The sequence below is a fragment of the Herpailurus yagouaroundi genome, unplaced genomic scaffold (assembly GCF_014898765.1).
Source record: "Herpailurus yagouaroundi ecotype Mexico unplaced genomic scaffold, PumYag 196, whole genome shotgun sequence".
Classification (NCBI taxonomy): domain Eukaryota; kingdom Metazoa; phylum Chordata; class Mammalia; order Carnivora; family Felidae; genus Herpailurus; species Herpailurus yagouaroundi.
The window spans coordinates 10,359,501-10,381,200 of NW_024412427.1; the positions used below are offsets into that span (position 1 = coordinate 10,359,501).

The 21,700-nt window shown below is 45.9% G+C and overlaps 1 protein-coding gene across 6 annotated transcripts in view; it reads right to left on the reverse strand.

Moving 5' to 3' along the window:
• The window catches only part of CEP250 (centrosomal protein 250), a 52,397-nt gene extending 34,139 nt beyond the window's left edge, over window positions 1-18,258 (reverse strand). For 3 of the 6 annotated variants that reach the window (XM_040447218.1, XM_040447215.1, XM_040447220.1), the window contains exons 1-11: window positions 18,126-18,258; window positions 9,282-9,571; window positions 8,562-8,618; window positions 7,521-7,603; window positions 7,124-7,289; window positions 6,227-6,333; window positions 5,737-5,988; window positions 4,013-4,109; window positions 1,987-2,088; window positions 1,303-1,464; window positions 352-530 (exon numbers count right to left, since the gene is read on the reverse strand). In XM_040447218.1, the coding sequence (XP_040303152.1) occupies window positions 352-530; window positions 1,303-1,464; window positions 1,987-2,088; window positions 4,013-4,109; window positions 5,737-5,988; window positions 6,227-6,333; window positions 7,124-7,289; window positions 7,521-7,603; window positions 8,562-8,618; window positions 9,282-9,467 (1,391 nt within the window). In that variant the 5' untranslated portion in view covers window positions 9,468-9,571; window positions 18,126-18,258. Of the gene's footprint in view, window positions 1-351; window positions 531-1,302; window positions 1,465-1,986; window positions 2,089-4,012; window positions 4,110-4,333; window positions 4,610-5,736; window positions 5,989-6,226; window positions 6,334-7,123; window positions 7,290-7,520; window positions 7,604-8,561; window positions 8,619-9,281; window positions 9,572-18,125 lie in introns of those variants that run through there. The other 3 variants (XM_040447217.1, XM_040447219.1, XM_040447221.1) reach the window with 3 other exon arrangements.
• Between the last annotated feature and the right edge of the window lie 3,442 nt (window positions 18,259-21,700).

The window sequence follows — 21,700 nt, forward strand, 5'->3', positions numbered from 1 at the left end:
GGTTAAGCGTCTGACTTCAGCTCAGGTCATGATATCACGGTTCGTGGGTTCGAGCCGCACGTCAGGCTTTGCACTAATGGCGCGGAGCCTGCTTTGGATTCTTTGTCTCCCTCTCTCTCTGCTCCTCCCTCACTCACATTCTCTCTCTCTCAACAATAAATAAATAAACATAAAAACAAAACCCTCATCTTTCCTTTTAGGCGGGAAACTGTTGTTTGTTTGTTTTTGTCATCACAGAGATCCAAAACTGAGTGAGCAGGAATAAGCAGAACACAAAGCAAGACAGCCCAGAACTGTGTGACCGCAGAGTCACTTCGGGGGGAGGGGCGGGATGAACAGCCTTCTGCTTACTTGCTGAGAGACTCCACCTCTCCCTGGAGGTCCGTGGTCTGCCCTGCCAGAGTGTCACGTTCCCCGGTGAGTTTCTGCAGCCTCTGTCTCAAGGCCTTGACCTCCTCCTCCCACTCATCATGCTGTCTCCGCAAGGAGCTCACAGCTTCCTGACAGCCAGAAAGCTGCTGCCTCAGGTCCTGGAGAGGGAGAGTAACAGAAGTGAGATGGTGAGCAAGAGGAAAGAGCAAAGGAGGGGTGTCAGGGGCCTGAGAGTGGGGCTGGGCGAGGGGGCTGAGGGTGGTACAGGGGTAAGCTAAGAATAGAGATCTGGCTGGTCAAGGGGCGCCTGGGTGGCTCAGTCTGTTGGCTCAGGTCACGATCTCACGGTTCATGAGTTCGAGCCCCGCATCAAGCTCGCTGCTGTCAGTACAGAGTCAGCTTTGGATTTTCTGTCTCCCTCTCTCCGCTCCCCTCTGCTCCTGCTCTCACTCTCAAAAATAAATACACATTTAAAAAAAGAAAAAAGAGATGTGGCCAGTTTTAGCCAGTCGAGAAGACAGAGGATCAAAGAATACTGGGCTTCTGTGGTTCCCAGAGTCTCAGAGTCCATCATCTTCACATGTGAATTGGGGGAGTGGGGGCGGTCATGGAGATAGTTTAGTGTGGCTGGGACCATCAGAGCTGGGGAACACTTACCCACAGTGTCCCAAGGCTCCAGTTGCATACCTTTGTGTAATGCTATACGAAAGTTGCGTGCAAAGTGAAACGCACAGAAAATGGTGCCCGTTACCCACAAGTACAACTGGGCAGACACGGAGAGCTTCTAAAGAGCACTTTGGGGGTATTGACCAAACACCTCATGACGAGTCAACATAGTGAAAGGGGCAGTCCAGGTCAGGAGGGTGCCTGGGGCACAAATCAGTTTAGACACCCACTCCCGTGGCTGAGGAGGAATGGTGGGGCTCTCACCTGCACAGCCTGGCGTCTTCGAGTCACCACTGAACGCACCAGAGTAAGGGCCTTGCCTGGGTCCTGGGAATCAAACTGGGAGGAGTCGCCACTAGGGTCCAACTCCAAGGAGCTCTCGTGACCACAGCCTGGGGTCATACCATCCCCTTCTTCCACCATGACCTGAAACCCACCACAGCACAGTCACCACCCTGCCGACCAAGGCCTAGAGTCCACACAGAAGACGTGATACTACAGGCTGGGCCAACCTGATGTTTTCCTTCTCAGCTCCTCTCCCAGGGGGGTGGGAGGAGGGTATCTAAGAGCAAAAAGGATTGATTTCTCCAACTCCTCACCTTTGGTCACCCAAACCTAGGACTAGCAACAAGAGCACTTTCTGAGGTAATAATAAATGAAGAAATGAAGAAAGGGGATACCGACGTAACAAAGACCAGAATCTAGCCACCGGCCTGAGAACTGCAGCCGGCACTAAGAGGGCCTGTTCCAGCAGGCAGTGCTAGCACATGAATGCTTAGCTACCCCTTAGGGTGCCGGTCTTCAAATACATTCAGAGAACTCGTTACCCAAAGTCCCTAAGCCCAAGTACCTCAGAGAGTGAATATCTAAGCATGACTAAGAGGACATGGAGGCCTGGGGAGGAGTGAGCCATAGCCCAGTTACCACAAACAGAAGGCTTACCAGTACCTGGGTTATATCCCTGATCACCTGCTGTAAAGACAGCTTCTCCTCTTGGGCATTCCTACTAAGTGATGCCTCGTGGTCCATTAATTCTGCATGATTTTTCTCCTGAACAGGGAAAAGATAGAGCTGTGAGCTAACCTCTCAGAAGCATCTATCATTCCACCCTCCAAATCAACCAGAATCTCATTCTGTCTCTTCTGTCAACCCCACTTTTTCTCTGACCACACGTGAGTGCTACTAATGTCCCAGGACTCTGAAGACAGTGTGATGTGGTGATTAAGAGTTCAGATTGAGTGAGTCAGAGGTCCAAATTAGACGGCCTGGATTAGAGTTCTTGCTCTATCACCTTCCTAAGATTGGTAACCTTAGGCAACTGCTTCTATGAGCTTCATTCTCTTTAACATAGGAATAATTAACAGCAACCACTTCACACATTTTTGTTGAGGCTTGAATGAAAAAGATGCATATAAATTACTCAACATAGTGCCTGGCACAAAAGAAATGCTCAGTGAATATCAGCTATCATTGGAGGGAGAATGGCAGCTGCCTCTGTACAGCAAACAGATGCTTGAGGTCTAAGGCTAGACAAGAGAAACCCCTAAGCCTCAGAGCTAGCAGTAAACTTGAAGACTCAAGATTTCCTCAGTTCCTTCTGATCATATTGTTGGCGAAGACCTCAAGACACAGACCTGCATTTGTGTTTTCTTTGGCCTACACAAAATTTGAACCATCGTTTATACATTGAGAGATTTTATGAATTGAGAAATTCTGACTTTCTGGCTTTTCTCAAAAAGTTAACAGATGCTAGGGGCGCCTGGGTGGCTCAGTTGGTTAAGCATCCGACTCTTGATCTCAGCTCAGGTCTTAATCTCAGGGTCGTGAGTTTGGGCAATGAATTGGGCTCCATGCTGGCTGTGAAGCCTACTTAAAAAAAAAAAAAAAAAGAAAGAAATACAAATACAAATAAAAAATAAAAAGTTAACAGATGGGCCAGACCAGCCCCCATTCCTACATGGCAATAATTTCCTGAAGTTGAACAGTGGGTGTCTTCTCCAGATGAGACATGTATTCTTTAGGGTCTGGAGTCCCTACTATGCCTCGTCATTTTCTCAATATTGAAACCAAGTGTCCCCTGTAGTACTCAAAACTAACTACGAGAGCGCTAGAAAACCCAAATCCTTACAAGGGAACCCACTTCACTCTTTGGCATTATCTGGGTACTATGCACATTTGAATTTGAAAATTCCTGATCAAAAGGAACCAAAAAGGCATAAACAACTCTGAATCCCTGTAGATGCCAGCTCAGATAATACCAGGGGTTTGCATGAGGATAGGCATACAGGACCCGCCTAATAAAAGAGATCAAAATTCTTAGAAACGAAAGGAAATGTGGAATCAAGCCAGAGGTTCTCACGTCCAACTTTAGAGAGTCCCTTTGATAATATCTATGGCAAACGTGAAGCCAGAGACACAAACCTCACTCTTCCACAGGGCAGACTGTTCACCTACTGAGCAGCTCTAGCTGTTAGACAAACTCTACCACCCTGTGACTTCTAGTCATCAACATTGCTTGTGCCCGCCTGGAAAACATCAAACAAGTCAACTCTTTTCCCCAATGTCAGTCCTTCAGATTTGTGATGGCAGCCATCATATCTTCCTCAAGCCCTTTTTGCTCCAAGCAAACCATTGCCATATTCCTCAGTTGTTTCCCATATGACTAGGTTTTGAATCAATCACACATCCCCATCCTTTGCCAGGTGCCTCTTAATGTATGTCCCACTCTCTCCGATGAGGACACACCACATGCATACACCGTTGTAGTTTCCCCAGGAATATATAGGGATGGTAGACAGTATTTACTAGTGAATGCAAAAATGAATGAATGAATGAATATTCAGATTCAGCCAAAATTTATTTTTTAGCATTTTGTCAAGGAACATTTAACTGGTATCTTGCATTATCTATCCATAAAGGACAAGGAACCTATAGGCCCACTCCCAACTCCTTTCCCGAACAAAGGATCATGTACCAGGATCTCCATTGCCTCTCTCAGAGCCTTTAACATCTTCTCATAATCTTCATTTTGCTTCTGAGCCTGGGTCAGTAGAACAGAGAGCTCGGTCACCCTGAAGAGAAGAGCACAGCATGTCATTTGGGCAATGCACTGAGGTGACAGAGCTACTATGCAGCACGCCCCAGCCCCAACCCAGACATTCCCACTACAGCCTCCCCAGAGTCACTTGGGTGCCCCTGGCCCCTGCACTCCCTGAAGACCATATGATACTACAGTCTTGAACTGGGGGGGTTGGGGGGGTAGTCAAAAGCCACTCAGACACATGCAGGGATTTACCACATCTCAAGGCTGGAACTCGTGTTTGGGGGCCTGAGAGCTGAAGGAAAGCCCTGGCCCGGGCCCTTCCAGGCCCCGCTTGATCTTGAAGTCAAGCACCCTGAAGCCAATAAGAACATCAGAATTGCCACACTGGACAGTCCCAAGGTCCCTCCAGCCCAAGGGTCTGACTCTGATAAGGAAAGAGGAGGGGCCATTCAGGAAGATTATGGTCAACCTCTGTGATATTAACCTTAAGGTTCAGGGAAATCATCATACATCTTTATCACTTTATGCTATATCCTGGAGTTCAGTATCTGGTATTATATGGGTAGCTAAATAAACATTTCTTTTTTTCTTTTTTAAGATTTTATTTTTTTAAGTAACCTCTACACCCAACATGGGGCTCAAGCTCACGACCCCAAGATCAAGAGTCGTATGCTCTATTAGCTGAGCCAGCCAGGTGCCCCTAAATAAATATTTCTTGAATGAATGCTATCCGGGAGTTAAATTTCTTTTCTTTCTTTTTTTTTTTTTTTTTTTTTTAGTCTTAATAATTATATTCCGTATCATCTCTAAGAGCCTCTATTCACCGTATGGCCATTAATTTAATGATTGTATCTTTAAACAAACATCCATTGAATGTTAGTGTATGGCAGATGAAGTGCAAAGCTCTAGAGACATAAACGTACTAAGACGTGGTCTCTGTCCTCGGCGCCTCCCAGCGCTTCACAACCCAGAACAAAACAGACTGCTATTTACAAACACCACCAATAGGTGGTGACACAACCCTAGCCATAGAGTATACACCCAACTGCACTGAAATTCAAATGGGGCTCTTTGCTTATGTCTCTGCCCTTCTTACATTATTTTTAAAAAGCCTATTTTATCAAAATCCAAAAAACAGAAGAACCTAACAACAAAAAAAAGGTTAATAATCAGTGAGAAACAGTGAGATCAATATTATAACCAGCAGGTCAAAAGACCACACCAAGGCATAGTAATTCAACAGGCTACTGAGGTCAGGGAAAGCTTCACAGAAGAGGTGACATTTGCCTTAAAGGATGAGGCAGAGGGAGAAGGGAAAGAGGCCTTCCAGGCTAAGGTCAGCATGTACAAAGGCAGGGGGGCGTGGAAGAGCTTGGCTGTTCTGGGAATGGTGAGTAGTTTAGTGTTGACTGAAGACAGTCATAGCTAGCTCTATAAATCAACATGAGAGACACTGAGCTGCAGGATGGTGTGAGGGCAGAGGACAGTGACATGGCCTCAACTGGGGCACCGGGTTCCAAACTAAACTCCCTCTGCAACTTCCTTCTTGTGGGAGGAATGCTCTTCACACCTTCCACCCCCCACCACCCATCTCTATCTCTCTAAAGGAGTCAACACCCTCAACAACCCCTTCCTAGGACCCTAGCCCATCTCACCGATCCTGCAGCCCAGCCTTCTCCAGATCCCCTTGACTCTTCAGCTGTATTAACTCCTGGCTCCTTTCATGGACTTCCTTCTCCAGCTTCTGGGTCTTGGTTAGTAGAAGCAGCAGCTGAGTTGGCTCACTCCCATCCAGTCTCCCAGATCCATCAGGTTCTCCAGACCGGGAACCCACAGTCAAGCGGAGACAACAGGTCAACAGGGACCCTGAAAGCCTCACATGCTCAGCCTTGAGCTCTGTCAGATCTCTGAGTACAAGCAAGAAAAGAGCAGACTCCAGTAGGGACCAAGGAAGGGAGCATGGAGATCAGGCCCAGGGAAGCCTGAGGAGCAGGTTCTGGGGAAAGTCATCTGAATCCAACAATATCATCCCTCCCCACTCACTCTTCTACCCCCCCTTCTCCTGTCCCCCACTTCTACAGCAGCCCACTCTCATTAAGTCTAGACTCAGTAGGGGCAAACCTCCCCTCTTATCCCCACACTAACCTGTCAGTGGCTGACTTCATTTCCAGGAAGTGGCGTCGGAAGGTCACCACCTCCCGCCACAGACCAAGAAGGCGACCGTGCTCCCCTTTCAGGTAGCCCTTGAAGAACTGCATATTCAGAAATCCAGGTCATATCAAAGGGCAGAAGTCTGTCTTTTGCCAGCGCAGGAGTCTAGGACTCCTCCTGGCTCCCCGGGGTAGGGAAAGACGGACTCACGGGAGACAGCTTACGACTGGGTACCTATATTCAGGTCACGCTTAAGAGTTTAATAAAGTTATCAGTGGTATTCAGGAGGTCAAAGGGCCTGAGATGGTATATGACCTTCCTTTGAGCTGATCATAAAAAGATAAACAGTAGTTCCTCAACAAACGGGAACCATTGCCATTATTACCACCGGCTTAGAATAAAGATTCAAGGGCATACCACATGCAAATCGCCTAACAAAATACCTGTCATGCAGCAAAGGCTTAGGAGACATTAGTTTCATTAGCTGGGATCTGAAAATTCCTCAAGGTCTGTATCCCTTCTTTCTTCTCCATTCAGATTTACTAGCTACCTTTTGAGCATCTAAATATACATGCCTCCGGAAGAGGGGAGTCAGCGAGATTTCAGCTCTGTCTAAAACCAAAGCTGTCCACTTGTGCAGGGACAGAGCTGCCCTGAGTGTCATTTCACTTGCCAGCAAAACCTCGACTAGGTAGATAAGGACAGTAGTCAGCCGAGAGCCGCAGCAGGGCAAAGTGGCCGGCCCGAGTAGGGAGGAGGCTCAGGGACTTTAGCAACAGTTCAGCTTCCATCCAGGTTCCTAAGTTAACCTTTCCCAGCACTGACCGGGATGGTGGTGCCCCAAGCATAAGCCCCCCCAGCCTCGTGGTTACAGCCCCTTATTCCTCCTACCTCCTGCTCCATCTGCCACTGGCTCTCCTTCCTCATTAGCTCATCCCGGGCTCGGCTCCAGTCCACTGTCAGTTTTTCCACATCTTCCCGAAGTGCTTTATTCACCATGTCAGCTTTTTCCATGTGCAGTCGAAGCTGGGTGTTCACCTCTGCTAGACTCTCACACCTGCACTGGGGAGGGGCGGGAACAAGTGCAAAATAAAGGCTTGATCCAACCCTCGGACCTCTTGGAGTAAGATGACAAACACTGGAATTTTCCATTGCCCGGAACTGGAGGGCTAAGACTGAGGTGCATGGTTTTATCCACGTTAGCCCTCAGGGCAGAGGTTTCCTCTCAGCCTTCAGAGCCCACTGGCTACCAGCATCACCCCCAGCCAGAGAACATGGGGTTCATCACCTCTGTTGCTCCTCTTCCAATCGGACCAGCAGCTGTTCCAGGCTTGGCTCCTCCACACTTTCCCACCTCGGAGAGATTGGTCCCTTAGCCAGACAGAAACAAGTCTTATTTACCTCCAAAGAGAAGACCACTCAGATCAATTCCCTGATGCCCCCTTCTGCACAATCTTTTTATTCCTTTTTTTTATTCTTTTGATTCCTTCTCTCCTCTGTTAGCAATATGTCTCTTTTCTCGATCGCTACATCCTGAAGGTAAATCCATTGCATCCCCTTTTCTAAAAGTGAACCAGTGACCTCTCCTCAAAGGTGGCATTTGGTAATGAAAAGAGTTTTCAACCTAAGAAGCATAAGATATATCTTTCACTAATGGCCTTGACTTCTACTACACTACATTTTGGACCTCAGGAAGTTATTCAACTTCTCTGAGCCACAAAGTCTTCACTACAAAATGAAGGAGTTACCATTCCTCTCAGAAAGCTGCCTTGCAGGTTAAGTGACATCATTAACATGACAATGCCGAATGGTGCCTGGCGTACATAGAATGGTGCTCAGTAAGTTTTGGTTCTTTCCCTCCTCTGAGAGAACTTTCCTGAGAGTACTGTGAGAAGGTGCCGAGAGAGAGCTGGAACAAAGGCAAATGGGTCTTTCAAAGCCAGGTCAACCCAGCCAACAGCACAAATAAATCCCTCTGCCACAAACATGTTTTTTAGGCCTGCAAAGGCCCACTGCTAAGACAGATAAACACTGACACCTTCTGGAGGAAAAATGCATTTCTTCCTTCTGATTCCACATCCTTTCCAATCTGATTAAGTCTCCCGAAGCTGCATTTTGTCCTTAGAGAGCCAGGGGTTGGCGTCTGACAGGCCCGGAATAGCTAGTCCAATGAAAGTATCTGTGTGATAAAGCTCTCAGGGGCTGAACACAGAAAGAGACTTCCACCAAACACTGCCTTATCGCACCCCAACCTCCCTTAGCCAGCAAACAAGGCCTTCTTTACAAGCATACTGAGGGTTCAGGGGGAACCCAAAACAGCCTCACTCACCCCAGAGGCTTCCAGCCGCTTCTCCAGCTCTTGGCACCAGGTCCGGTACTGTAACACCTGAGGCAAACAGAGCAGGATGTGGGCAATGGTACAAACAGCCCAAAATAAAGGCCCTGGAGGATCTTGGGCAAACCTGCTGTGAACAGGGTCCGAGTGATAACAGTGAGGTAAGGCCATAACATCTTGTTGCTTCTATCTGGTCCGTTAATAATACTTTCTCTATGCCTCTCATATTGAAGAGGTAAGATTATGGACTTTGGAACCAGAAAACACAGGCTCAGGTCCTAGCTCTATCCTAGGAGAGCAAACATAGACAACTAATTTAGCCCTTGTGACCACCATCTTTAAAAGGGACAGGATAGGGGCGCCTGGGTGGCTCAGTTGGTTAAGCGTTCGACTTCAGCTCAGGTCATGATCTTGCAGTCTGTGAGTTCAAGCCCCGAGTCGGGTTCTGTGCTGACAGCTCAGAGCCTGGAGCCTGCTTCAGATTCTGTGTCTCCTTCTCTCTCTGCCCCTCCCCTGCTCACATTCTGTCTCTGTCTCTCTCAAAAATAAATAAGCATTAAAAAAAAATGTTTTTTTAAAGGGACAGGATGTATCTCTTGTGAAGTCGTGAGCATCATGGGAGAGGCTGTCCTGTCTCCTGTAACCCGTGTTCCACCTCAGCACCCAGTGCTCAGAGGTGTTCTCTCCGCCTCCCTGGAAGGGCAGCTGCCTCACCTTGGCCTGCAGCTTCCTCACGAGGGCTGCTTGCCTCTGCTGGGCCTCCTGGGAGCTTTTCAGCTTCCGCCAGGAGATGGCTTGGTTCTCTGCCATCTGCTGCTGTAGTGCCAGTACTTGCTTCTCCAGCACCAGCTGCAGTGACTGGGGCTTCATATTGTTCGACCCAGGGCCTCCTGTCTCCATGGGGGCACCAGACAGGTAAGCCCTCAGGCCCCTATTCAGCCAGAGGCTGTTCACTCCCAGTAAGGTCTCTGATCATTGTTGTGCCACTTGGACCTCCTCTTGAGCTGGGGACCAAAACACACAGAGTTGAAAGGAATGTCTAGGTGATTCAAATTTACTCATCAAATGCTCACTTATCCGGCAAAGCTGGATAAGTGGGTTCCTTTACTATAGGACCCATCAGCGCCTTTAAAATACTAACATGGACCCTAATCTCTAGGATTAGGAGCAGGGAGGCTATGATAAGCATCATTTGCCAAATTTATTGGACCATGAGACAAGCTCACAGGACCAGTGTTTCCTGGCATGTCTTCTGGAACTCTGCACTAGACCAAGAGTTCCTGGTTTACCATTGTGCCCCTAGTGCTTGGCACAGTGCTTAAAACATTTGTTGAATGAATCACTGAAGGTGTTTCTAGTCTAGTAGGGGAGAAAGACACAATCATGACACAACGTAGTGTGTGTAATAATAACAGAGACATTATAGGATAGTATGGGAAAACAGTGGAAGGGCATTTAACCCATTCTGGGGGTCTGTGAGCTATGGGACTCAACATCATCATAGTTAATACATGTTAAGTATGTCTGCAGGTCAGTCACACTGTTAAGTGCTTTACACATACTATGTCATTTTTGTCACCATGAGAATCTCGAAACCTTTCTATTACACTTCAGGGTAGATCATGTTATAACTCTTTGTACATGGATGATAAAATTGAGGCTTCCAAGGTTAAGCTTCCGTTAAAAAATTAGAAAGCTTAAACAATTTGTCCAAGTTCATACAGTTGGCATTTGGTTGATTAGGGATTTGAATACAAGCAGCCTGACTCTCTGACAAAGAAATGGAGTAGCAGGCTTTCAGACAGGGGATCCATTAAGAGAGGGAGGGAAAATCAGCTTCAGTAGGATAGCAAACCCTCCTCACCCACCAGGAGCTGGGCCAAACAGGGCAATGGGCCACCTGTGGGGGAGGAGGGGAGACTGGCTGAGAGGGAGGGGGACCAGCCTAACCAGTGACCTTGAGAGATATTCAGGAGAGAGAGAGGCACAGTGGTCAGGAAGAGTTTGGGATTAAGCTCTGCCTCTAATGGGCTCAGTGACCTTGGACATACTACTTTCCTTCCAGTCTCCTCATCCAAAAATTAGGGCTCCCAGCTATGTGACCTCTGAGTTTCTGAGGCCTCTAAAGCACATGATAACGTGGGAGGAGGCGGGTGGGTTAGAGTTCTCGTTTTATTAACCCTGAGACATGAGACACCTACCAGAAGGGTTAAGGAATATTTGATTTTCCAATTACCTATCAAGAAAACGGAATATTAGAGCTGCCCTCTTGGTCTAGCCAGCAGACCATCAGTGTAAACATCTGAAGAAAGTAGTATATACAGCAAATGGAAATCTAACATTTGCATATACAGTGGGAATTTCAGGGGCCCCAAATCCCTTTCATGCACCAAACTGTTGATCTACATCCTGGCTCAAATGCCACCTCTTATCATGTCAGGCCAGATGTACACAGGAAGAGTTAATCATTTTATAGCTATATATACATAAATATATGTATATATGTACTTGCACATATATGACACATACAGAAGACATTTGTATATAACTATATATAATACAGAGAGAGAGTCTAATGTCTATATTACATTTTATCATTATTATCTATCTTCTCTACTAATCTGTGAATTCCTTAAAAGCAGAAGCTGTCTAATTCATTTTGGTCATTAGTAGGTTGAAGAAATGCATGTGGGCCTCACTCCAGGCAGATCTAAACCCTTAGCAGAGGTTACAAATGTGGCCTGCTGGTTCTTTTCAACCATATGTGGCCTATATCATGCTTTTAAGAGTTAAAATTAGGTATCAACATTGACCATTGGGAGAACACATATAAAAAATCTTATTTCTAGGGGTGCCTGGGTGGCTCAGTCGGTTGAGTGTCTGACTTTTAATTTTGGCTCAGGTCATGATCCCAAGGTTGTGGGATCAAGACCTGCATCAGGCTCCTCACTGGATATGGAACCTGCTTAGGATTTTCTTTCTCTCTCTCTCTCTCCCCTTTGCCTGTTGCCTCCCCTGCTCTCTCTCAAATAAAAAATAATAATAATTTAAGTTATTTTTAAAAATTCTTACCTCTGGCTCCTTTGGAAAATCAGAATATCTAGTGACCCAGGACTCACATTCCTATAAGGCAACAACCAGCTGCAGTGAAGAGTGTCTGGGGCACCTGAGTGGCTCAGTTGGTTAAAAATCCGACTTCAGCTCAGGTCATGATCTCACAGTTCAAGAGTTCGAGCCCTGCATCGGGCTCTGTGCTGACAGCTCAGAGCCTGGAGCCTGCTTTGGATCCTGTATCTCCCTCTTTCTCTGCCCTCCCCCACTCACGCTCTTGTCTCTCAAAAATAAATAAATAAATAAATAAATAAATAAATAAATAAATAAATAAGTATCTACTCCCTTAGACAAGGCATATGCTTTCCAGCTCACCAGTCTCCATCCCGCTCCCCAGTCTATCCTCTTCCTCACACTGATAGCAGATTCTAGTTGCCATTTATCCTTGCACTTGTGCTGTTGTTTTTCTTTCTTTCTTTCTTTTTTTTAATGTTTATTTATTTTGAGAGAGAGAGAGGCAGAGAGAGAGGAAGAGAGAGAATCTCTCCCTGTCAGCACAGGGATTTGATCTCACGAACCGTGAGATCATGACCTGAGCCAAAACCAAGAGTAGGACGCTTAACTGACTGAGCCACCCAGGTGCCCCCGTGCTGTTTTTTTTTTTTTTTTTTTATAACAGAGTTACAGCAGAAAACTCAGTTTCCTAATTCACAACACCTCCTGCGCAACAGAAGATAGCAGAGTTTGCAAAGCCTGTAGTAGACAGTAAGGAAAGTGCACAAAGCAGGAAGAATAGAGTGGCACCAATACCCCAGGCTGCCTCTCCTAACCTAGAACCTGGGTGAATACAGTCTTCCCTCACACTCCAAACATCCTCTCTTTCTGCCTTTCCTTTATACCAGGGCTGTGTCAACCAGCTCACCGTGGCTCTGTGAAATGCTGGCTCAGTCTCTCTGTGCTAGTTGGAGGCAAAAACCTGCCAGGAAACCACTCTTGGGACCAACAGTGCCAGCAAGAGTAGCTCTGAATTGCTCCACAGGACCTGATGAGCCTTTTCTCCCCTAATAGTGTGAGGGCTGGGCTGGGCTTTTGCATGAAGTAGGAGTCTCAGAGGCCCTAAGGGCTCCCCTCCCTCCTGGGAACCCCTACCCCCCAATGTTTGGTGCCCATTTTTTAACCTATAAAAATGGTAATGTCGTATAGTTCAACCTACTATCTCTATAAGCAGCTCTGCTACACTCCCCAGAATTCTCCTACTAAACCATCTCTTAGGATAAGGCTAAGGCGAAGGCTGCTGTTAACATGTACACATTATTTGGGAAGGTGATAGTGATACTTCAGTAAAGCAGTGGAACTAGGGGCATCTGGGCAGCTCAGTCAGTTGAGCATCTGACTTGATTTCAGCTCAGGTCATGATCCCAGGATCCTGAGATCGAGCCCCATGTCAAGCTCTGTGCTGAGTGTGGAGCCTGCTTGGGATTCTCCATGTCTCTCCCCTTGCCCCTCTCCCCTACTCGCTCTCTCTCTGTAAAAAATAATTTTAAAAAGGAGCGGGATTATATCAGAATTATATGATTATTTTACTTTAGCAGATAATTAAAAATCTTTAGAGCTATTTAAAAATTTAGTCCAGGGGCGCCTGGGTGGCTCAGACGGTTGAGCGTCCGACTTCGGCTCAGGTCACGATCTCATGGTCCGTGAGTTCGAGCCCCGCGTCGGGCTCTGGGCTGATGGCTCAGAGCCTGGAGCCTGCTTCCGATTCTGTGTCTCCCTCTCTCTCTGACCCTCCCCCCTTCATGCTCTGTCTCTGTCTCAAAAATAAATAAACGTTGGGGCGCCTGGGTGGCGCAGTCGGTTAAGCGTCGGACTTCAGCCAGGTCACGATCTCATGGTCCGTGAGTTCGAGCCCCGCGTCAGGCTCTGGGCTGATGGCTCGGAGCCTGGAGCCTGTTTCCGATTCTGTGTCTCCCTCTCTCTCTGCCCCTCCCCCGTTCATGCTCTGTCTCTCTCTGTCGCAAAAATAAATAAACGTTGGAAAAAAAATTTTTTTTAAAAAATAAATAAACGTTAAAAAAAATTTTTTTTTTTAAATAAAAAAATAAAAATTTAGTCCAACCCTCCTCTCATTTTACAGATAAGGAAACTGAGGCCTCCAGAAAGGCAGTAACTTCATTTTGTTCGTTTTATTTATATGCCCCATTTATCTCAAAAAATGATTTGGAATTGTAGCAAATAGACCACACGAATGTAAGACATTACTAATAGGGGAAATGGAATGCAAAGTATATGGGAACTCTCTGTATTGTGCAATTTTTCTATAAATCTAAAATTGTTCTAAAAAAAGTTTATTTTAAAAATGATTTGAAGTGTTTTATGATTAAAACCAAAAAAGAAAAATCCCTATAAAACTGAAATTCATTAAAACTAGAATAAAAAGAGGGAGGGAACAGAGGAAAGATCTGTCAGAGAAGAAACTAGCAGTGTCAAAAGAAAGGTGGGTTTCAGTGTCCCCCAGAAAAGGAAAAGGTCAGTAGTTGGCAAATGGTGACAGACTGAATTACATTCACATAAGATAATGGATGTCAGTGTGCTTTGGAAATTGTAAAGCACTGAATAGACAGTCATTTCTGCAGGAAAAGGAAAAAGACCCACTTCTTTCATGCATTAATGTATCTCATAAATGCTCATGAATTTCAGCTCAGTTCCTAGCAGTCTGCCCCAGTGATACAGACATGAGCAAGGCCGACTTCCTCCTCTTACTAGGAACCAGAATGGAAGGGCAGTGACCTCTGAACCTAAGGTGGAGAGTGACAGAAGAGTGATCTACATTATGTATTTAGTTCCCCTCATTCGAAATACTCCAAAAGCAGTATTTAAATAAAGTTTAAAAAATCTTTTTATTTTAATGTTTATTTTTTTTTGAGAGAGAAAGAGAGAGAGCAAGCAGGGGAGGGGCAGAGAGAGAGGGGGACAGAGGATCCAAAGCAGGCTCTGTGCCAACAGCAGACAGCTCCATGTGGGGCTCGAACCCATGAACGGGGTTCAAACCCATGGACTGCAAGATCATGACCTGGGCCAAAGGAGGATGCTTAACCTACTGAGCCAACCAGGTGCCCCTAAATAAAGTTTCAAACAGAAGCATTACCACCTAGACTTGGAAGTGTACATACTGCAAGGACTATGATGGGGACTGGTCTTATTAAATAGAATTTGTCACTTAAAGCAAAAAAGGAAAACCGCTTAAGAGCACAGTCTACTTCCTGAGTGAATAAACTATATACATTTGTCTGCAGAAATGATCTGTTTCTTATTCCACACAAAAAAATTTAGCATGTGTCCCCTTACATAAATCTCCTATGTGGGGCCCCTTTCTGTTCTCCTCACCTTTCTGGCCTCTTCGTTTTTCTCCTTTGCTGGCTTCTCATCTCCCCAACATCTGAAGGTTGGAGGTCCCAGGGCTCTCCATTTACATTCATTTCCTAGGCACCCTCATCCAGTTTCATAACGTAAAATAGCACCTAGACACGCATGACTCGCCATGTTACGTCTCCAGCCCACACTTCCCTCTGGGATTTCACACTCTCAGACTAAGTCCAAACACTTATAACCTCTCCGCATGGGTGTCTAAAAGGCACCTCAAAGCTAACTTGTCCAAAAGTGAACTTCTGCTCCTCCAATCTCTCCCATATCAGTTCATCGCAATGCCATCATTCTGAATGCTCAAACCAAAAGCCTAAAGTCATACTTATTCCATTCTCCCACACCCTGCAACCAATCTATCGGCAAACCCTGTTGGCTCTACTAGATCCTATCACATTTCAACCCCTAAACACCACGATCCTGGGCGAAGCCCGAGTGGGGTGGAATAAGGTATGCCCACCAATTCTTTGACTCACCTTCTTTCAAGAGGTGGAGCCTAATTCTCTCCCCTTGAGTATGAAATGCAATAAAGTTAATGAAGCTGAATAAAGTAGAAATGGCTGCCAAGACAAGGTCATAAAAGGCACTACAACCTCTCTTTCACTCTCTCCCCTATGTCCTGAGGACACTCAGGCAGCCCTGTGAGAAGGCCCAGCAGCAGTAAGGAACCATCCTGGGAGCAGTGCAGCCATCAGCCTGACTGCAGTCTCCTGGGAGATCGGAAACCAAAAACACCCTGCTAAATTGCTCCTAGATTTCTAATCCACAACTGAATGAGATAACAACTGCTATTTCAAGCTGCTAAATTTGGGAGTGATTCCTTGCCCAGAGATAGAGAATTAATACATCTGGATTACTGCAAAAGCTTCCTAGACGGTAGCAATGCTTCCACCCTTGCTTCTAGAATTTGTTTCTTTTCAACAGAGTAATCTGAGTGATCCTTTCAAAACAGTGACAGATTATGCAACTCAGAACCCTCCAATGGCTACTCAGAGTAAAAACCAAAATCATCATCATGGCCTCCAGGCTCCTAATTATTTGATTCCAGCCTCTAATCATTTTAATTCCATTTCCTACTCCTCTCCAGCCACACAGCCCTCCTTGCTTCTCTTATTGGAACACACCAAGCCACCCATCCACCCCTGGCCTCTTCCTCCAGGTATCTTCTTGATTCGCTTGCTCACCCTTACCACCTTCAGGCCTCTGTTCAAGTGTCACTGTCTCAGTTAAAATTGTTCCTTAAGCCTATATAAAATGCCACCACTCCTCCACACACATTGGTATTTCTATTTACCTTATCATGTGTTATCTGTCCTTATCTGATTATTACGTGTAATATACTTATCAGAATATAAATTTCCCAAGTGCAAGAATAGTTTTATTGACTATTATATACCCAGCTCCTAAAACAGTGCTTGGTATACAGCAGGTACTCATTAACTATTTGGCTGAATGAATGAAAGAATATGAGAGCATTAGGTAACACGACCCCTATTACCAATGGTCTTACAAAACGCTGACAGCTCTATAACCTTCTAAAAGGTAAAAAACAGACCATATAGCACTTTACTCTCTCAAAACAATTATTTGCAATCTTCACAAAAAAACCTTTGAGATAAGGGGCACCTGGGTGGCTCAGTCAGTTAAGTGTTCGACTCTTGGTTTCAAGTCGTGATCCTGAAGTTCGTGAGTTGGAGCCCCACATTGGGCTCTGCGCTGACAGCGCAGACAGACCTTTTTGGGATTCTCTCTCTCCTCTCTGCCCCTCCCCCACTCACGTGCTCTCACACTCTCTCAAAATAAATAAACTTTAAAAAAAAAACCCTTTGAGATAAGATATTGTCTTCATTTTGCAGACGAGAAAACTAGGCTCAAAAAATGGAAGGGATATAACTGATCGGTAGCAGACAAGCATGAAACCCCAATCTGCTTCCAAACTCTTGGCCCTCTCCATTACATTAAGCTGCCTCCCAAATAATGAAATAGTAAATCACAGTTCTGTGAGGGGCACCTCCTAAAGGGTGTGAAATGACGAGTCCTAGGTCTGCAGCTCTCTGACGGAAAAGGGGCAAAGAAAGGTAGAGTGTGAAGGAACAGAGGGCTGGTAGTAGGTTCTACCCCTGGTTTTGTCATGAACTCACTCTGTACATTTGGGAATATCAATTCTCCTTTCCAAGCCTTCTCAGTCAAATGTGCATCATAATGATGGCCTCCACAACTCATGGGGTTAATGTAAAGACCAATTCAACAGACATTTATCAAACCCAAAGGCAATCTAGTGAAATCACATGCTCTAGGGACAGACAGCCTAGAATTCATTTCCCAGCCCCACTTACTTATTAGCTGTGAAACTACGCAAAATGATCTACGAATGCCTCAGTTTCTACATGCATAAAATGTGAAGATACATAATCCACTTCATGAAATTGCTGAGGATTAAATGGGCCTTCACATGTAATGCATTTAGTAGCACTTATGACTATTTAGCAAAATATTAGTATTACTATCATCAAGCACTAGACTCTGGATAATAGAGATGAAAAAGGCAAGGCATAAACGCCCAAGTGCACGTGTGGAAAGAGGGGCAGGAAAACTAACTCCGTGCAACGAGTGCAAAAACCAAGCAGTGAGATTAACATTGCCTGCAGAAAGCGGTTGGGAATGGTTTCCAAGGAAGTGATACTTGAGTTGGGTCGCGAAGAACCAAAGTTCCGGAGTAGGGCGGGAGTGGTACTGGGCTTTGGGACAAATCACGTGCAAATCCCCAAGGACAGAGGGAGCAGCAAAATTCTGGGAACTGGGAACAAGACGCGCAGCAGAGCGCAGCGGGCTCGTCAGTTATTGGACACGAGGATCGGGAAGATCCTTTTCTGCACGGATTGGAGCCCAGAGTGGTGGCCGCAGCCGGATGCGGAGGCAAGGGGCCCGAATCCCTGGGACCGGTCCCAGCCCCACTCTGGGCCTCGGGTTCCTCCCGAAACGGGAGGCCGCTGCTCCAACGGGATTCCCTAAGGCGCCCGAGGCTGGCTGGTCTCTGGGCCTCAGACCGTTAACCCAGGCACCTCCCGCCTGCCCATGAGGCCCCACCTCACCACGCTCGGCTCCCGCGATTTCCAGCGTGATCCTCAGCGCCGGAGCGGGAGATGCAGCCACTAGGGCCCGGCGGGGGGCGGGGGCCCGGCACCGGGCCCAGGCCCAGACCCCGCCCCCCAGACTCCCGCCCTGGCAGAGCCCTCCCCCCACCCTCCACGCCCAGTAGCGTGCCCCTGAGCGGATTGCGCCACCTCGGCGCCTGCCGCCATGTTGAGTACTGGCACCCGACTTACTGGAGTGGCCCAGATGGAAAGGCGGGATTACATTAAGAGATGTAAGATTCCCTGGGCAGAAATGAGAACAGCCAGGGTTGCTAGATTCGAGCAAGAGAAGTCTTGGTAACAGAAAAATCTTGCCCTCAAAAATCCCCCTTTTGGCTTCGGGGTTACACATTGCGCATGTGTGTGGGGCTTAGTTCTACGTGCGTCTGCTCGCTGCTCCACCCACAAATCCGAATGCAATTAACGAGGAAAGAGGGAACCAGCCTCTGGATCTGGATAAAACCTGCAGGGTGAAGAGTTGTGGGGTTTCTCGTATTCAGACCTCGTAGTTCCAAGCCGACTCAGGCAACACAACTTAGTGTCGTTTGAACACGCAGCACTGTGTTCACTCACGTCTTTGCACAAGGTGATCTCTGCCTGAATGTCTTCTATCCATTCGGAGAACCGCAGTTGGTCTAATTTTCTGTGTAAGCCTGACTTCCTCTAGAGGACTCTTTCTTACCTCTATGGCCCAAGTGTTATTCCCATAGCATTTTGTGTTCAAATTATCAATGCATTATCAACCAAAACGTTTTCTTTAGAGTTATAAATTTAATTCACCTGCCTCTTTTCCACTCAGTGGTTCTAAATATTTAGTTGGGATTAAAAAGCAAAACAAAAACAGGGGCGCCTGAGTGGCTCAGTTGTTGGACGTCAGACTCTTGATTTCGGCTCAGGTCGTGATCTCAAGGTAGTGAGATGAGAGCTTTTTGCTGGGCGTGGAGCCTGCTTGAAATTCTCTCCCTCTCCCTCTGTGTGCTCTCTCTCTCTCTCTCTCTCTCTCTCTCAAAAAAAGGAAATTCTTAAAATGCAAAGTCTTAGGTTCCACCCATAGGGAGTGAGTAAACCAAGAGTGGAGCCCAGGAATCTGCATTTTGGCAAATACCTTAGGTGATTGAGAAGCATTGCACAAGACTGTGTATTTCTAGCACCCATCACAAGGCCTACAAAAATAGGTCCTCAGTAAGTACTGGGTGAATAGATGGATGGATGAATGGACTGTTGGAGTGAAACAGACAATCTGCAGCCAAAGGAACCTGAGAAGGGAACACTTTGATAAGAGCTATATTGTTTCTTTTCTCCTATAAGAACAACAACAAAAAGTTCTTAATAGTTACTTTGAGAAAAAGAGAAAGTAAATGGGGGAGAAGAGGACCCCAAAGTGAAAGGCAAATTAGGGAGAAAGGAAGAAACATCGCAGACACTGGACAGAGAAAAAGATCCAAAGAATCAGTGGTGTGGGAATCCACCCCCAGGGAAATACTCCTGCAACAAGTACTGTGCAAGAATGTTCAATACAACCATATTTGGAATAAAGAGAAAAGAAACAATTTCTTTGCCTCAGGGCCTTTGCATATACTAGGACTTCTACTTAGACTGTTTTCCCCTAGCTCTAGGCTTCATTGATACTTTCCCCTCGTTCAGTCCTCAGTTAAATGATGCTTCCTCAGGTAGGTCTTCCCTGACCATGCTATCTAAAATAATATCCTATCAGGGCTCCTGGGTGGCTCAGTTGGCTAAGCATCTGACTTCAACTCAGGTCATGATCTTGCAGTTTGTGAGTTTGAGCCCCACCCACATTGGGCTCTCTGCTGTCAGCATGGAGCCTGCTTCAAATCCTGTCTCCTCCCTCTGCCCCTCCCTGACTCGTGCTTTCTCTCGGTCTCAAAAATAAATATAAAAAAAAATTAAAATAATATCCTATCATTTTCTATCATAGTACCCTCTTTCATAGTATTTTCCACTTACTAACATTTTTTGTTTACTTATTATCTTTCTCCCCCTCTAAAGTTTAAGTTTCATGAGGACAGGAGACTATATCTGACTTATTCCCAGCATTTAGCACAGAGCCTGATACATTGTAGGTGCTAAATAAGCATCCATTCAATGAATGAATCAAGTCAGCGTTAGTGTTATGAAGGTTAATAGCATAGAATCCATCAGCAAACTACGCAATATGTTTTAAGACCATGAGAAGTAAATATAGCTTTCAGACTACCTATGAAGGGTAAAGAGTAGACGGGCATTAACACCAAACAGATCTTCAATCTTTGTAAAAGAGATTTGTTCACTCTTTCCCTCGTTTGTTTATTCATTCACCCTGCAAACATTTACTGAACATCTATTATGTACTCATATTGGATATTAATACAATGTATTAACAGAATACATTGGAAATTGTGTTAAAACATAAAGTAGTACAACTGGGGGGCACTTGGGTAAATCAGTTGGTTAAGCATCCAACTCCAGCTCAGGTCATGATCTCGTGGTCTGTGGGTTCGAGCCCAGCGTCGGGCTCTGTGCTAACAGCTAGGAGCCTGGAGCCTGCTTCAGATTCTGTGTCTCCCTCTCTCTCTGCCCCTCCCCTGCTTGCGCTTTGTCTCTTCCTCTCTCTCAAAAATAAATAAACATTAAAAAAAAAATAGTAGTACAACTGGGTATTTTGTCTGGGCCAGAGCAGAACGTAGAGTTAACTGATGTGTGAACGTGAGTAACATTATCCCCTAGAGGTTCTCTAGACTTTGAAAGTACATCAGCCTTCAAGTGCTCTTCAAAGTGCCAGGAACTTTTGGGACAAACAAACTAGTAATCATACACATCACTTGAATTGTTTGAAGCCCAAGTGCCCTCTGAGAAAAGACTTAATCCAGACACAATTAGAGTCTGGCCATGTTCAAATCTGTCTGATGAACCAGAGTGGGAAGAAGTTCTCAAAGGAGGCTGGATTGGAGGGAAAGACAATAGATCGGTGGGAAGAAAACCAACATGAGTCCCTTCCAGGCTTCTTCCTCTATGCTCCAAATTCCATCTCTGGGAACATGCTTTATATCCTAACCCTCTCCCAGGGCTATCATATGGATCCTGCACCCCAGCCTTGTTCATTATTTATAGATATTTCCTCCCCTCCCACCCCCCATGCCAAGAGGCTGCCTGGAGTGACTGACTTTTTTTCTTTTTAAAATTATATATGTGAAATTTCAAAGGGAGGTGCTAAAACACCATATGTATTTTTTTCTAATGACCTAAAATCTATTTTAAAGTTCTTAAATCCCTTATCTATAGGGTCAAGAGAGTGGAGGATAGAAAATTTGTGTGGAGCTATTTCTGGCTGTGAGTCTCCACCCTTCTTAGAGAAGATTTAATGGCTCAAGCCAGGTGACTGGAAGATGGGACTTCCAGAGGGTTTGAGGTACCAAATCCGTCCCCATTGCAGTTAGAGAACATAGTGACTGGATCTACCTCCTGCCTGGGAAATCTAGCAACAAGGAACAAGCCTGATAACTGCTTTGGTAGCAGGCTAAGGAGAGT